This window comes from Gekko japonicus, unplaced genomic scaffold (assembly GCF_001447785.1).
Source record: "Gekko japonicus isolate JY-2015 unplaced genomic scaffold, Gekko_japonicus_V1.1 scaffold1199, whole genome shotgun sequence".
Classification (NCBI taxonomy): domain Eukaryota; kingdom Metazoa; phylum Chordata; class Lepidosauria; order Squamata; family Gekkonidae; genus Gekko; species Gekko japonicus.
This window is the reverse complement of record NW_015167086.1, coordinates 61924-79427: the sequence shown is the minus strand read 5'-3', so window position 1 is coordinate 79427 and position 17504 is coordinate 61924. Positions and strand designations below refer to the sequence as shown.

The following is a 17504-nucleotide window of genomic DNA, read 5'->3' as shown; positions in this document are numbered from 1 at the left end:
TCTTAGAAGGGAGATATCGTGGTGCACTGTACCAGGAATGTATATGTTCTTCTGCAAGAGGGGAAGTGGGGCACGTTGTATTGCACTCCCTTTTTAATTGTGATTTTACACATGGTTTCATTACTCCTCCCCAAAATTCCAGGTAGATCGAAGGCATTGTCTATTGCCTTTCTCCTCTTGACCCACGAGCCTCGGATCACGGATAAAGCGGCCAGACTCTCTGCAGCTGTCAGAGCCTTGTATTCATTTGATGAACCACATTGGCCTTCCTCCCTTCCTCCAAGGGGCTCAGGGTTGCAGACATAGTTCTCCCATCTCTGCTTTATCCTCACAACAACCGAAAGAGAGTTGACTGGCCTAAGGTCATAGAATAAGTTTCATGGCAGAGTGGAGATTTGAACCCAGATCTCTGAAGTCCTATTCTGCCACTATGGGTGGTTGTTGTTGTTCAGTCGCACGGTCGAGTCCGACTCTTCGCGACCCCATGGACTAGATCACGCCAGGCCTTCCGGTCTTCCGCCGTCCTCTGAAGTTTGCTCAATTTCATGTTTGTTGCATCTATGACACTGTCTAACCATCTCATCCTTTGCCGTCCCCGTCTTCTTTGACCTTCAATCTTTCCCAGCATCAGGGTCTTCTCCAGTGAGTGCTCCCTTCTCATTTGGCTTATTTCAATATAATTCGCATAACTTCTTAAAGGTATCATTTCTTGTAATGTATTTGCTTTTGGGCTAGTCTTTGACTGGAATAAATCAATTCACTCACTCTGTCACATTCGTTTTGTATGTGTAGGGAATATTTTATGTTGGGGAGCATTCAGACATCTAAAGCCTCCACCTGCTACCAGACACGGTCTGGTCTGGTCTGGTAATTCATGTGAGGCTTCTACTTGGTGTGGTGGTTAAGTGTGCGGACTCTAATCTGGGAGAACTGGGTTTGATTCCCCACTCCTCAACTTGCACCTGCTGGATGACCTTGGGCAAGTCATAGTTCTGTCAGAGCTGTTCTTGAAAAAGAGCAGTTTCTGTCAAGAGCTCTCTCAGCCCCGCCTACCTCACAGGGTGTCTGTTGTGGGGAGGGGAAGGGAAAGGAGTTTGTAAGCCGCTCTGAGACTCCTTTGGGTAGTGAAAGGCGGGGTATAAATCCAATCTCTTCTTCTTCTTCTACTACTTCTCAGTAAGACATGACCGTTTGTCTACCAGGCATTCCCCTCTCTTTCTGGCGGCCAGCTGCCAACTTGTCTTGATTCAATGAGTTTCTAACGGTGCAGTCTTAAGCAGAGTTATACCCTCCTAAGTCCAATAAAGCCAAGGGGCCTAGAAGGGTGTAACTCTGTCAAGGACTTTTGTGAAAATGCCCTAAATTTATTTATTTAATTTATTTTTTGAATTTCTACCCCACCCTCTTGTCCGAAGCTGGCTCAGGGCAGCTTACATAAAATAGATAAGTTACATTAAAACATAAGCTACAATTAAAACAAAATTTAGTCTGAGCGTGTGGGGGGGGGAGCAACGTTCTCGGAATGACCACGATGCTCTCAGGCACACCACGGCGGCAGCTCCGGAGGCTCCCAGGCACTCACCCACGATGAGGGGTTTGGTCCTCAATAGGCCAGGGAGGCCACGATGAAGCATCAGCAGCTCCTCCTCTTCCTCCTCCTCGTCCCCATGGGGGTTGGTAGACACCAAAGTCTCTGACTCCTCAGGGGGGCCGAACTCCTCCAGCAGGGAACCCTCCGATGGGTACTGGAAGGTCCTCTCCAGCTGGTTCTCGCTGAATGAAATCTTCAGCTGCAGGGGAGGAGAGAGATGGTTAGGTCTCCAGTCCAGGAACAGCCACCCACGGCATCGTCTGCTTTCAGTCAGCCCCCCTTCCCCCTTGGCTGCGGAAGGTCAGAACAGTTTCACACTAGGATCTTTTCATTCAGATCGGGTCATCCTGCGATGCAGGTTGTGTGTACTGCCCAAGATCATGGTGCCGTGTTTGTTTGTTTATTCATCCCCCATCTTCTCCCCAACTGAGACCCAAAACGGCTTACGACATCCTCCTCCCTCCCTTCCATTTTTATACACATCATAATCCCGTGAGGTAGGGTGTGCTGTCAAGTGTTCCCTGAAGAGCACTTCGGTCGGGGTCACACCACCAGCTGGTGACCCCAGGCCCTAAGGAGGCCAAGCTGGTGGCAACAAGGGCCAGGTCTTTTTCATTGGCGGCTCCTACCTGGTGGAATGAGCTCCCGGAAGAGATCAGGGCCCTGCGGGACCTGGTGCAGTTCCGCAGGGCCTGCAAGACAGAACTCTTCCGCCAGGCTTACGAGTAGGAGCCGCCGCGGCCACTTACACCAACGCCCTTTTATAGAGAGAGACTGCTAGGGTGGTTGAGTAACATCTTTCATCACCCGGCCTTCCCTCCCTGCTACGCAAAATGTGAGGAGTTTATATACGCATCCGTCTAACTGATTTTAATTTGTTTTAACTTTGTATTATGTATTTGAATACTGAACGCACCTAGTGCCTGTGTGAGCCGCCCTGAGCCCGTTCGCGGGGAGGGTGGGGTATAAATATAATAAAATAAATAAAAAATAAATAAGTTGCAGCTAACATGGCGACCCCTTATGGGGTTTTCGAGGGCTGACCCTGCTTAGCTTCCCCGAGATCTGGTGAGATTGGGCTACCCTGGGCCGCCTAGGTCAGGGGTGCGTGAGGTAGGATAGGTTGGAAGAAAGAGGATGCGGCTCACCCACAGTCATCCAGCAAGCTTAATGACAGACTGGAGATTTGAACCCGAGTCTCCTAGTCTGTTGTCGCCATGGGTCGGAAGTGACATGACGGCACTTCACACACGCGCATACACACACACACACATGCACACACAAACACTCCTAGTCTGGCACCCAAACAACTTCACTATGCTGGTGTAGCAAATTCTACTTTTTCACACATTTTAAAAAGCAAGTTTCTAGCCCTCATGATTGCATAGATATCTGGGGAAATACTAATGAAAAAGCTTAGGGAAATAAAAGGAAAAGATGTCTCTATGCGTGCATGCCATTCCCACTAATCCCGCTTCATCGGTTCACCAAATGTTGGGCGTGGTTCCTACCCATTCTGAATGGATCCTTTGCTCTTTTGACGTTATCACGTGCTCTGCAGTGCAACGGTATAGCACACCCATGTCCTGGGAAGTGGAGCTTCTTTGTAACTCCCCTTCTTGCCCCCTAGCCCAGCCCTTCTGCTTTGTGCATGCAGCTTTGTAGGCATCTCTTTCTCCCAACTGGATGTAATGCATCTGACAGAATGGCCTGTGGCTCACAAAAGCATATGCCGTGATAAATGTATTATAATCTTGGCGGTGCCATGAGATGCTTTTTTGTTTTGGCTTCCACAGACTAATACGGCTACCCCTCTGGAATAAATAGACCAGATCCACTGAATGTGCCCTCTGTTGTTGCACTGTTAGTCATGTGTAACAAACCGAGCGCCCTGGATAAGGCTACAAAGTTCCTGCCTTCATCAAAAGACAAATTCAGCCAGTTCAAAAGGACCCAGATGAACATCGGCGGCGCAGACACATCTGGAATTACACCTGCATCAGTGAGGGTTGCTATTGTATGCCAATCTCTTGTGCTGCATTGCTGTTTTCAGACCAACATGCCTACCCCACCTCAATCTACCCGCTATCTATCTACTAGGGACCCACAACATCGTACAACCAGTGTTCGCTCTAAGGTAAGTTTGTGTGAGCTAGCTCACAGTTTTTAGCCTCCGGCTCACACATTTTTGTCTTCGCTCTCCCCTCCTCTTATTTCCACCACAACTCTGTAAGGTCGGTTCGGCTGAGAGAGAGTGGCCACTCTTCCACTGTACCCAGATCCTTGCGCTGCACTCTTAACTGCTACACCATGCTGGTGATCGAACATTGCAGAAACGATGGGATCCGATAACCCTCGTTATATTTTGGTTGCAAGAAGCTCCCCTGATGTTATTCTGTTTGCCACAGTGGTACCATAAGTGACAGGACTGCCCTTCTTTTATCAGGTTCACGAGAACATAAGCAGAGCCCTGCTGGATCAGAGACCAAAGACCCGTCAAGTCCAGCGTTCTGTTCACACAGTGGCCGGCCAGCTGCCTCTAGGAAGCCCAGGAAGTTTGGTGTAGTGGTTGAGTGCGCGGACTCTAATCTGGGAGAACCAGGTTTGATTCCCTACTCCTCCACTTGCAGCTGCTGGATGACCTTGGGCAAGCCATAGTTCTGTCAGAGCTGTTCTCTCAAGGGCAGCTCTGGAAAGAGCTCTCTCAGCTCCGCCTACCTCACAGGGTGTCTGTTGTGGGGAGGGGAAGGGAAAGGAGTTTGTAAGCCGCTCTGAGACTCTGAGTGAAGGGCGGGGTATAAATCCAATCTCCTCCTCTTCTTCTTCTTATGACTGAAACAGCCTCCTCCCGGCCGTGCTCCTCAGCAGCTGATATAAAGATGCACGCTGCCTTCAAAAGATGGGAAGCGTCATAGCAAAAGGCAAAAGCTCAGGGAAGGCTTAGAATAGCTGGGGGGGGGGGGGGCTGCATATGCCTCAGATCCAGGAAGCCTAAAAATATGTGAGGCTGCATAGCCTTAGCCAGGTAAGCCTGTCTGTCCTGGCCTGCCAGGATATGTCCTTTCTGCTCCCATGCTGAACACACACCCCCTCCCGGCAGTACCCAGGGCGGAAGCCGCAGCAGGAGATAAACCCTGGAGGAAATGAGATTACACTCCTCACCTCTACCTGCCCACAGCTCTGGTGGAAAGAGAGGGGATGACAGAGTGTTCACAAGGACAGGTGCGTCCTCCTGGCCCTGGTGCCTTGGCGCCAATGCTCCCTCTAAGCTGTGGAGTCTTGTGAGCAAAGAATTCTCCACTGTGAGCTACTGGCATTAAAGCTGTGAGTGAGTAATTGGGCTAATGAATCGATTAGTTTGCTCCGGAGCCATCCCTTCCTGAGCTAAGGCAAAAATGTGAGCAGGAGGCTAAAAAACTGTGAGCTAGCTCACACCAACTCAGCTCAGTGGGAACATTGCTTGGAGTGGAGCAAAAGGTGCTCAGAAAGAGCACCTAGGCAAAGTGGGTAGAAGGCCCCCACTGGAAGGATGAGATGATGAGGCACTGGTACCTCTAGGGTGGAGCAGCTGTTGCCAACAGCTGCCCCCACAGTTGCCACTTGCTGGAGCATCAACACTATGCACAAGACACTGCAGGGAACTAACAGAAGTGATGCAACTCCACCCTGCTCAGTGGCTGTTCAATCCATTGTCGGGGGGGGGGAGATCAGGGGGCCGGAAGAGTGGGGAGTGGGTTGAGGGCACTCAGACAGAAGGACTAACGAAGGGCCAGCCGGCTCTCCCTTGGACCCTTTCTACAGAAACGGGGCCTGCTACCACACATCCCTATTCACAGTTGCTCTGACAAGCGGCACCTGTCAAAATCCCCTCTTCTGCACAGAGCCAGGGTGGTGTGGTGTCAAACTAGGACTGGAGTGTTGAACTAGGATGGGAGAGGCCCCCGTTCAAATCCCCACTGTGCCAAGAACCTCACTGGGTGACTTTGGGCTGGTCACATCCAGTGAAAGGAAACGAAGCTGTGCCCTTATGGTTCACCTTATCCGGCAGGGCCGGCCCAACGTGTCTGGCTGTCCTAAGCACACGGTCCGAAGAATTTAACGGGATGATATTTACCCTGATGCCATGAAAAGCTTCAGCTGACCATTTCCACACACAGCCTCTTTTGAAGGGACAGGACATTCCCCCCCCCCTTCCAGGACTTCTGGCAACCAGGGCTATTTTTGGGCAGTAACGCACAGGAACGGAGTTCCGGCTGGCTCCTGAATTGGCCACGCCCAGCAGGAACTCATTAGCATAATAGGCCACACCCAACAGCAGAAACTCATTAGGATTGGCTACATTAGGGGTGTGTGGCCTAACATGCAAAGGAGTTCCTGCTACAAAAAAAGCCCTGGGTTTTGACAACAAACAAGGTAAACAGAATAAGAAGGGAAAGGTGGGTGTGGCTGGATGAGCACACTTCTGGTAACATGGGGGTGTGGCCTAATGTGCTAATGAGTGGTGCTGTCAGGGTGTGGCCTAATAGGCTAATGAGTTTTGCTGTTGGGTGTGGCCTATTATGCTAATGAGTTCCTGCTGGGCTTTTTCTACAAAAAGAGCCCTGCTGGCAACCCTATCCAAGAGTGCATTCTTTATCGATCTATTGAAAGTACTTCTCTGTTGACTTTCTGCCCAACCTTTTGAGGCAGCAGACATGATAAGAAAATTAAAACCTGAGATACCTGGCTGGAGAGGAAACTGGAAAGATGCTGCTGAGGCCCGTCTGGGCTGCATTTGTTTTCTCCTCTGCTTGCAGGAACTTAGCCTACTGGGCATGACCAGAGACGCGGGTCGAGGAGCAAGATCCAAAGAGCTCTCAGCCCAGGGCCTGGAGCCTGCCCAGAATGTATTTTTTTCCTGTTTGTTTTGCTTGTTTAAATTGGTTATTCTGTATTTCTGCAGGACACTTTGGATACCTTTGGGGAGAAAAGTGGCATAGAAATGTCCCCCAAAATAAATAATCTAAAGCATTAAAATTCAGTAAAATAGTTATACATTGCAAAAGGTACCTTCTTGAAGTTCTCTCCCTCTAGCCCTTCCCGTGGCTCTCTACATTTCATCCATTGGGGCAGGATTTCTCCTTACTCTTGGAGTGGCTGAGCAGTTTCCCATCATTTCTCCCCACAGTTTCTACCCTCTGAACGGTCTGCCATATTACAAGGTGGCCTGATGCGTATGCCTCATGTGGCTCATGGCCTCACCAGCACCCCTGAAAACGTTGCCACCTGATGGATAATCTTGTGGAGCTGGGTTGGCGTTAGAGCCAGGTGGCAGTAAAGGTACCCATACAACAAGACCTCGGTGATAGAAATGGGTGAGGCTTGGTCCGGGAGCTGTGGTCTCATCACTGGAACCCAATTTCAAGGTTCAGCCTGGGATATGGAAAGTAATGAGGAGGGCACCTCCAAACTTGTGCAGAGTGCATTCCCTTTAGCAGCCTTGCTTGACACACTTGGGGAAGAGTCATTGCTTCAGGAATAGAAAATATAGCTTGCAGGCAGGTGTGAACCCCAGTAGTTTTAAGAAATAAGTTACAGAGGACAGTCAGTATACAGAGCTGACTTTGCCCACTTCAGTCCATCTCCTTGTTAGAAAGGTCTTCACCTGTTGAATTTCTGCCTACTGCATAGCCATTAAAGGCCCTCAGGAGCTCCATTTACCTCAGTTCCCTTTTCTGAATGATACAAAACACTACCTCATGCTGCCCTCGTGCTCCTACCTGACGCAAGGCAAATGTCATGTAGTGGTTAGAGCTTCAGGTTATTACTGGGGAGATCATATCCCCACTCCAACAGACCTGGAGAAAAAAAAAATGTCCCATCTCTTTAATAGAGGTTTAATGTGAGAAAAAGAGCAGCTGAAGCTTTTCCTGGCATGAAAGTAAATATCATCACTTGGTAAAGACCATTCCATTAAACCTCTATGAAAGCGGCATACTGCTTTTTCCTCCAGGCAGTCGGCAACCTAACTCCACCCTGAAGCGGTGGGCAAGTTGTTCTCTTCCAGTAAAACCCATCTCATGGGGTTGTTGTGAGTATAGGACAGATGCCCGCCCCCCCCCCCCCGGCTCCTTCGAGGAAAGGGAGGGTGGGATAAAAATCTGACAGAATGGACAGATCCAGGGGTCTTTTCCTGCAGGAGCGCACAGGAGCAGAGCTCCGCCAGTAAAGAGCCCAGGGGGTGGGCACATGCAACAAGCCCCACCCCCTGCTCCCAGCAGCCCTCAGTCAGAGCAGGAAGCAGCCAGGTAAGCTGCAGAGCCCCTCCCCCCCGCTCCAAAACAGTCCAGTGGCACCTTTAAGACCAAGTTTTATTCAGGTACAAGCTCTCCCTCCTCTGCGAGGACAGATCTGCACGTCCCCCTCCCCCCATAGCTAGCAATCCAAAAGAGTCCAGTGGGGCCTGAGCTTCCGGTGATGTCAGGGGGTGTGGCATATGCAAATAAGTTGTGCTAATGAGTTATGCTAATGAGCGCCTGCATCTCTTCTTCTACGAAATGACCCCTGGACAGATCGATCCTGAAAGTCAGGTTGCCCTAAAAGGCAGACTTCAACATGGAAGGCCTGAATGGAAGGCCATACATTCTGAGGCACAAATTCAACCACAGTCTGAGTCAGTCTCCCTCTGTCCAATTTTACCAGCTTTTTCTGACAGGGTCATCGTGAAGGGGACCCTAAGGGTCTCAAAGTACCTCACTCATCGCACTTTGACAGTCTGCGACTAATTCTAATTTTTAAAAGCCTGCCGTGCTCAAACTCAGAATGGCTCAGGAAGGCTCATTCCCCCCCCCCTTTGTTTTAAAGTGGACTGGGCCGCCTTTTCTCCAGCACTCTGCCATCATGACAGTGTTGATGATCTCCTTTGCCAGTGACTGTTTTAGACCCCAATCCCTACCCACCACCAATCTAATTTCTCCCCAGTCCCCCCTACCCAGAGTTCAACGACGTGGGGGGTCCTTGATCTTATCTTCTTCTCAAGCAGTTCCCATGGGAATTAATCCCAGCTAAATCTCAATTAACTGAGGTCTATTAATGACTAGGGGAGAAGCAGGGAAGGAGCCGGGTGTTTCACATCTAGGGATTTCTTTATGGGCAAAACAGAGAAGAAGACAAGGTTGCCAGCCAGTCGGGCTTGCTCCTGTGCCTTTAAAAACAGCTTGATTGGCAAAAAAATAGGAGAAGAAACTTTCCACAGTCTGGAGATAACATAAGCAATATCGGTTCCCAACTGCCTGCTGATCAAGCTGTCATTAAAGCCACAGGGAGGAAGAAGAAGAGAAGAGATTGGATTTATCCCCCCGCCCTTCACTACCCAGAGTAGTCTCAGAGCGGCTTACAAACTCCTTTCCCTTCCCCTCCCCACAACAGGCACCCTGTGAGGTGGGTGGGGCTGAGAGAGCTCTTGACAGAAACTGCTCTTTTTCAAGGACAGCTGTGCCAGAGCTTGTGACTGACCCAAGGTCACACCAGCAGGTGCAAGTGGAGGAGTTGGGAATCAAACCCGGTTCTCCCAGATTAGAGTCCGTGCACTTAACCACTACACGAAGCTGGAGGGCGGCCAAGAAGGGGATGTGGGTTGATGCAGGCCTTAAGAGTTGCCAGATCCACATGGGCACCAGTGGGGGGTGGGAGGGTAGCATTGCCAGCTCCAGATTGGGGGGGCTCCTGGAGATTTGGGGATGAAGCCTGAGGAGGACAGGGGTACACTACCGGGACCTCAGTGGGGTACACTACCAGAGAGTCCACCCTCCAAAGGTCCTCCAGGGGGACTGATCTCTGGAGATGAGCAGTAATTCCGGGGGATCTCCAGGTCCCAACTGGAGGCTGGCATCATTATACCAAACTGAAAATAGAGGACAAAGAACGGGAAATGTCTGAAGGAGGCCAGAAAGGTGTTTGGAAATGTTTGGGGAAGGAGGAAAAGTGGCATAGTATAGCCTGATCCCCTCAGATCTCAGATTCTAAGCAGGGTCAGTACTTGGAAGGGAGACCACCAAGGAGCACACTGCTGAGGAAAGGCCATGGCCAACCACCTCTGCTTCTCCCTTGCCTTGACAGCCCCTTGCTGGGGTCACCATGAGTCGGCTGTGTCTTGACAGCACTTTACACACACACACACACACACACACACACACACACACACACACACACACACACACACTGCTTGGGGAAAGAAACCGCTGGTTGAATAGGAACCTCCGATGCCAGGTGATAATTCTTATTTCCATGCCTTGAAAAACCTTCACCCCCTGAATCCTGCATATCACACTGCTATCAACCCCACAGGCGAAGGTGAGGCCATTTTCTTCTAGAATTTTGGAAAAATGGAATGGCGCACAGGACATAATCTGAGCAAAGCCTCACCAGCGGTTAGCCTCACAGTTCACTTTTTGTATCGGGGGCCCCAGCCTCTCCTTCACAACTGAGGCAACTGTATATTTGGAGTAACCCTACTCCGAAATGTGTAATGAGTGGGTTGTGACAGAAAGGCAATTTATTCAGGCAGGGTCCCCAACCGTGTTGACCCTGTGGGCTAGGCTTGCCAAGTCCCCCCCGGGGGCCGGGGAAACCCCCGCCTGAGAGGCCCGTTACCCGCTGCCAGCGGATCGGGCCCCGGGGGAACCCCACCCCCAAAGCACGGGCGCGTTGGGGGCGGGGCTGCGGTCATCCGAGGGAAAACTCTACGGTTTTCCCTCGGATGATTGTGGCCCCGCCCCTGGCGTGCCCGACGTGGTTGCGTCACTTCCAGGTGACATAACTGCAGTGCGCGCACAGACTCCCGGAGCAGCGTTGGAGTCCCCCGCTCTACATGCAGTAAGGACTTGGCAACCCTACTGTGGGCACTTTTGGAATGCTGAGAATGCTGAGAATCACAGAAATAGGGGCTGCAATAAAATGGCTGCCATGGAAGGATGGTGGGAACCTATCACGAAAAGCTATGAGGTGCCATGAAACCTGGGGTGGGGGCATGAAACCTGGGGTGGGGTGCTCCTTGTGGATATAGAGATGATGCTTTCTGGGCTCCTCTTTCTCCAGTGAGGCAAGGCAGGTATGACTCTCTGCTTTGAAGAAAATATTCTCTGGAGAAAAAAAGGAACTGGGCACCAAGAAACACATTGGCAGACACCCCATTGGGGATCACTGCGTTAAGGCATTTTTACTGCTTGATATATTTTTCCATTGCGAGGAGTAAAGAAATCACAGAGAGTTTTGAGCCCTGACAAATTAGTCTAGGCAAAGTTCATTTAGGGAGGAGGCCATGGCTTAGTGTCAGAGCATCTGCTTGGCATGCAGGAAATCCCAGGTTCAATCCGCGGCATCTGCAGTTTAAAAGCATAAGGTGGTAGGCATGAATAGAAGAGGAAAGGAACACACCATTTGAGGGGTTAGATGAAGGGGGGGGGCTAATTTTGATATCTTTATTATGTTTGTTTCTCATCTTCCAAGGAGCTAAGAACAGACCTATTAGCCTCAAAATATTCCTGTGAAATAGTTTCAGGGGATAGCCATGTTGGTCTGCAGTCGAATAGCTAGATTTGAGTTCAGTAGCACCTTAGTGCTACTGGAGAAGTAACAGCTTGCCCAAAGCCACCAAAGTTGCCAGCTTGGAGAAAACCTAGCCTGGCTTGTTGTTCAGTCGCACAGTCGAGTCCGACTCTTCGCGACCCCATGGACTAGATCCCACCAGGCCCTCCTGTCCTCCGCTGTCCTCTGAAGTTTGCTCAACTTCATGTTCGTTGCATCTATGACACTGTCCAACCATCTCATCCTTTGCCGTCCCTGGCTTACTGCTGTGCTTTTAACAGGTACTTGAGTGGTAGGAACCAGTGAGTGAAGCTTGTCATGGTATGCTAAAGCGTGTAGATCAAGGTGCTATTAAAGGCACAGGAGCAGCAACTGGTAAAAAAGTTGGCAACTTAAAGCCTTCCATCCTAAGCTCCATAGCTGAGTAGAAAGATACCACATCCAACTGGCTTTGTATAGTAGCAATGATGTAGTACACTTAGGGCCAATCAGAGGAGGAAGGGCCATTTGTTAATCCCTCATGGTCAAAAGGGGCTTCAGATTTAGATACCTGCTAATATGTACTTGCATCTAATACATTTTACAGTTTGTTCAAAATGTGCCACAGCCTCTTGGCTATGGTAAAAGCCATGCATTTTTATTAACTGATACAGACTTTGTTACTCTTTCTGAGGTGCTTCATTTTGTTTCCTGATGTCATCATTTAAATTTTTTACGGCCAGGGTCACAAAAGTTGGCTCTCCAGAACTCTGAAAGGGCCTGAGTATATGGTATAGAGTGGTGGCTAGGGTTGCCAAGTGTACTTACCCTTGCCGGCGGGGGAGCCTTACCGGGCTCCGGGAGCTCTCCCAGGACGTCACAGGAAGTGGCATGCTTCGTTGCTCACGTTGGGGGCGTGGCCCAGAACATGGGGGGGGGAAACCATATGGTTCCCCCCCCGACGATCTGGGCCACGGCCCCAATTTGAGCGACGTGGCTGCGTCACCTCTGGTGATGCAGCTTCAGGGGGCGGCGTTCCCCCCGGGGCCCGATTCCGCCGCAGCGGAAATCGGGCCTCCAAAGCAGGGGTTTCCCCGCCCCCCGCCCCCACTTGGCAGCCCTAGTGGTGGCTGGACTCAGGCCTAGTTCACACATGGAGAGAATGAGGTCTGATGTGATGGCAGAGTAGGGATGTCAGGCTTCCCACTATAGTGGGAGACCTCCTGTTACCCTGTTGCTTTGCCCAACAGCACCTGAGATGCCAGTGGAAGGGAATGGGGAGGAATCATGTGCCAGCATTGCTAATGTCACTTCCGGTAAAAACTGGAAGTGATGTTGTGGACACTCTAGAATTTACAAGAACTCTATGGTAAAACTATAGCTTTTTTTTTTAATTCTAGCGCATCCAATGGCATCACTTCTGTTTTGTTTTGACTGGAAATGATGTCAAGGCACTGGTACAACACTGACACAACAGGCCCTGCCCCAGATTTTTCCCAGTGGCTGCTGGCTTAGGTCTGGCAAGCCTACAAGAGGCCTGAAGGGTTTTGAGACTTTGGGGGCAACTGCTTGGCCACTGTGTGAAACAGTCTCCTTAGAAGGGACTGCAGCACCACTTCATATCTGAGGTGGCAAATTCCAACAGCCAATGTTACCCGGGCGGGGGGGGGGGCGGGGGGGGGGGGGGGGGGGAGGTGTGGCAAATTGCCCTGGCGCAGTTTGATCCGCGATTATACGATCAGACACGCCAGTGGCACACCACGGGTCCTTCCCTTGGTGCCGGTGGGTAAACGAGGGGCCGGAGGGGAAAGCCGCGCACCAGCGCGATCACACCACAGGCATCCAGAGGCAGCCCGTGGCAAACCGTTTGCCAGTACTTTGGAGGTACTACTTTTTTATCGTGCGTTTTCAGCGGTAAGCCACGGATGCGCTCCACTTCCCGGTGTTGGGGTGTGATCGTGCACGAATAATCCACCCACCACCCGTGGCTCTCCCGCAGCAAATTCGCCGTGTGAACGGGGCCTTCATATTTTAAAAGTCCGTGCATATAGAAAAGTAGCACAACAGGGAAAACGGTTCTATCCCCCCCCCTTTGCATGCTGTGATAGTTTTTAGAGACTTTTCTGCACAGTGACATGTTCCAAAAACATGTTCCTCCATCTGCAGTCTGAAGTGGGTGCAGTCTGTTCTACCACCTCTGGTAGGGTTGCCAAATATGTTTTGGTTGGGAGCGGGGGGCTCCCGGCCGGTGTCTGGAACGTGCGCGCACAGCGTGCGCGTCACCCGGAAATGACATCGCGCGCTGGGAACGGGGCCACGCCATTTGAGGGGAAAACAAAGAGTTTCCCCCTCAAATGGCGTGGCCCCGCCCCCTGCGTGCAACGTCACTTCCGGGTGACGCGCACGCGGGGGTGGGGTTTCCCCGGGCCCCGATTCCGCGGGAGCGGAAAGCGGGGCTCAAAAGCGGAGGGAAATCCGCCCCCCGGGGGCATTTGGCAGCCCTAACCTCTGGACTCTGCCACTACCTTGTGGCCTTGTGTGTGTGAACCAGACCTAAGACTGGTTGCACCCATGTTCAAACTCAGTAGGTGACTTCTGGTCAGTCTGTCAGTGAGCTGTGAGAAATAAAATGGAGGGGGTGGGGAACAATATCATGTATATGCCCTGAGTCTCTTAAGGAAAGGCTGGGACGTCATAGTTTATATTTTATTTATTATTTAATTCATTTGTACCCCACCTTTCTCCCCAATGGGAACCCAAAGCAGCTTAGAATGTTCTCCTCTCCTCCATTTTATCTTCACAACAACCCTGTGAGGTAGGTTACAGAAACCATAATATGGCCCCGGTCACACGGGCCGGATATCGCGGTGGGGGTGGGGCATGGCTGTTTGCCCCGGAGCGAACTACCGCACGGCCACCGGATCAAACGTCCCATGGTTCAGGGGGGAGGTGCCGATCATATGTCAATCCTGCGGCGCGGCAAAGAAGCGGCACGGCGGGGGTTGTGGGGTGTTTTTTTTAAACCGAAGTGTGCGCATGCGCTGTTGGGTGCTTGTGCGCATCCCGTGGAGACTTGGGGGAAAAAACCCTTTTTGCGACGGGACATGGGCGGGCGCCGGATGCCACGAGCTACCACCGGAAACGTGATCAGACTCCCGCCCTTGCCCCAAGGTTTCCAGAAACTAGTACCTCGGAGGTACTAGTTTTTGATGGCACATTTTTGGAGGGAAGCCTCGTGTTCGCCATGGGAGCTCTGCGCTTCCCAGATGTTGCGGTTTGATCGCGCCCGGAAAATCCGCCTATCTTCCGTCTCTGTAGCGTGGCTAATGCTCCGTGTGACCGCAGCCCTTCATCTATTATTCTCTAATGTGCCCCTTGATCCTTGCTTGTTTGTGCTGAATGAAACTAACAGGGCTATCTGCTGGCGTTTGTACTACTGCTGTTCACACACTCTTGTGTAGAAAGTGCGTATTTCCCCCGGTCCTGCCCTCACCCCCAGAGAATCTGGTTCTGCTTTCAGCCGGTTCCCTTGTTGCTGTGCATTCTGTGAGAAAAGGAGATTCTGAGCGCGGGGGGGGGGGGTTCTTGGCTGAACCCAGTCAGGCAACAGCTGCATGGATTCCCGGCTCCCCACCCCCTGCTCTGCCAGGCCTTATTTAGGAGCCTGAGCGGGTGACTCAGACTTGGTGCATTCCTTAGGGAGGCAGACCTGGGGTGGGGCACAGCAGCTGTGGTGGGGAGAGAGGAAATACAAGACAGGAGGGGAGGAGGGAGGGCAGGGGAGAGGTGTGTGGGAGAGAATGCCCACTGCTAGGAGAAGAGCAAGGGACAGATGTGGAAGGGCTAAGACAAGAGAGCAGATTAGGGAATACTTGTGTTTTTCACAATGGGTCCAGTAGCACCTTAAAGACTAACAAAACCTGTGGCAGGGTATGACCTTTCGTGACTCTGCCACAAACTTTGTTAGTTTTTAAGGCAGGCTGTGGAAGGTCAGTAGTTCAGCAGTTCGAGACTCGAGTGCCGCATGATGGAGTGAGCTCCCGTCTCTAGTTCCAGCTCCTGCCAACCTAGCAGTTCGAAAGCAAGAAATTGCAAGTAGATAAATAGGTACCACTTAAGTGGGAAGGTAACAGCATTCCGTGCGCCTTGGTGTTTAGTCATGCCGGCCACATGACCACGGAAACGTCTTCGGACAGCGCTGGCTCTTCGGCTTTGAAACGGAGATGAGCACCGCAACCCTAGAGTCGGATTCGACTGGCTTTCGAGCAAGGGAACCTTTACCTTTAAGGTGCTACTAGACTCTTGCTCTTTTCTACTGCATTTTCCAGTTTTCACAGATTCCGTCCCTTTTTATTACAGATAAATCTATTATTTGGTTTAACCCCTCAGTCCCTCATCTCCAGAGTTAATGAAGAGACTTGTGATGATGGAACCGTAAGCTTTTATTGCCAACAGTCCTGGAGAAAAAAATGTCTTGTCCCTTTAACATTAGCTTAAGGTGTACAAATGGGCAGTTGAAGCTTCTCGTGGGCAGGGAGCTAAACAACATGAGCTGTTATTTGCTGTGGATCAAACTGGTATTAAAGGGGCAGCTAGAGGGACCAGTTTATCAGCTGGCAATCCTGACTGCAGGATAAGCAGACTAAAGTCCATAAAAACAATGCCACAATAAAACTGTCTTTAAGACCCTTTGATGTTTTCTCTGCATTTGCTCACTTATATCTGTTATACTGGGCTACCCCACTGCTAGAATGCAGACTCCATGGGGACAAGAGTCCGTCTTTTTTGCCTATGGATTTCTGCAATATGCCATGTACAACAAAATAATGATGATACATCTGCTTGGCGTTCCCCGCTTGGCGCCTGCCAACACCTTTTCTGGCGCCTGCCAAGTGTTTTGAGAAAGAGAGTAGGGGCAGGTGGGGGTTTTGCCTAACAGGGCCTCTGATTGGCCACTGGAGATCTGATTGGCTGTGCAACTTATTTTAGAAGTTGCTTTAGCAGCACTTGCCACTACACCGCAAGGTTCTTCGCTGTGTGACTGAAGGTAAGCTGTGTGTAGGCAAGGAAATGTTTCTAAACACCATGTTCATTTAAAAAGGGATCTGGTCAAACTGAACTTCTGCCTGGAATGTTGAAGAGTTACTAGCAGACATTTTGTGGTTGGCACCTCCTCCTATGGCAGCCATTTTATGGTTGCCCCCAACACTGTGTCTCAGAATTCCAAAGGTGCCCACAGGCTCAGAATTTCAAAGGTGCCCCCACAAGCTCCAAAAGGTTGGGGACTAGGGTTGCCAAATTGGACTTACCTCACCGGTGGGGGACTCTGGGGTAGCTCCCAGAGCGTGTGCATGCGCGCAGAGCACGCGCACGCCGCATGCACGTCACATCATAGAGTTTTTCCCTCAAATGGCTGAGGCCCCGCCCCCAGCGTGCCCGGCATCATGACGTCACATCCGGGTGACGTGCACGCGGGGGTGGGCTTTCCCCCGGGGCCCGATTCCGCGGGGGCAGAAATCGGGCCTCCAAAGCGGGGGGAAATCTGACCCCCGGGGGGACTTGGCAGCCGTATTGGGGACTCCTGTAAAGTTCTTCAACCAAATGACATTGATTCCCCCCCCCCAAAAAAAAAATCGGGGCTGGGCTGTTGTGCAATTCCTTTTAAACAGTTAGCCATGTCATCAAGGATTGTGTGCAGAAGAGACTGGCTGCCCACTCCCCCGTCTTCTGCTTATAGCCTTACTTTTAATGCCATTTCTGTCCATTTGCCTCAGAGGATGACAGAAGTTTTTCTTTGGGAATGAGGGTTGTAGAAGGGAAAAAAGTGAACGAGCAAGGCCTGGCTGAAGGGTTTGAAACAGAAGCAAAGCAAGAGGGTTAGAAAAGAAGCAGACCTTGGCATGCGCCAAGCGACTGACCTCTTGCTGAACCCCCCCTTTCATTAAAAAACCACTGAAGAATATCTGTACGATACTGTTTCCTCATTAATCTTTCTGACAGCCCTGTAAAGCCAGAGATGAAGCTCTGCAGTCTCCACATGGCAAAGGGATTCGTCCTGTGTAGGCCTCGGCCTGCTCGCCCAGTCATGGCTGACTGGGCAAGGGAGGGGAGAGCATGGAATCAGTGCAGATTGTCAGATTTCCTGCTTTGGACTGGCAGTTGTCCCAGTGGAGTGAAAAAATGTACCTGCCTGTCTGTTCCTTTCAGCTAAAAGTAACAGAAGTGAGCCAGTGTTCAGGGAGCTGCCAGTAGGAATAAACCATGATAGCAAAATACACGAGATCGCAAATCTATGCTCCCTACTATGTAATCCAGGAATAAACAAACACCCCTCTTGTCTATTTCTTCACCTACACTTTATCTGAGGAGC

General features: G+C 50.9%; 1 protein-coding gene across 1 annotated transcript in view; it reads right to left on the bottom strand.

Annotated features, from left to right (window-relative positions):
• The window catches only part of PPP1R18 (protein phosphatase 1 regulatory subunit 18), a 55721-nt gene that overhangs the window by 2584 nt on the left and 35633 nt on the right, over positions 1-17504 (bottom strand). The window contains exon 3 of the mRNA XM_015412852.1: positions 1583-1790. Within this exon, the coding sequence (XP_015268338.1) occupies positions 1583-1790 (208 nt within the window). The remainder of the gene's footprint in view (positions 1-1582; positions 1791-17504) is intronic.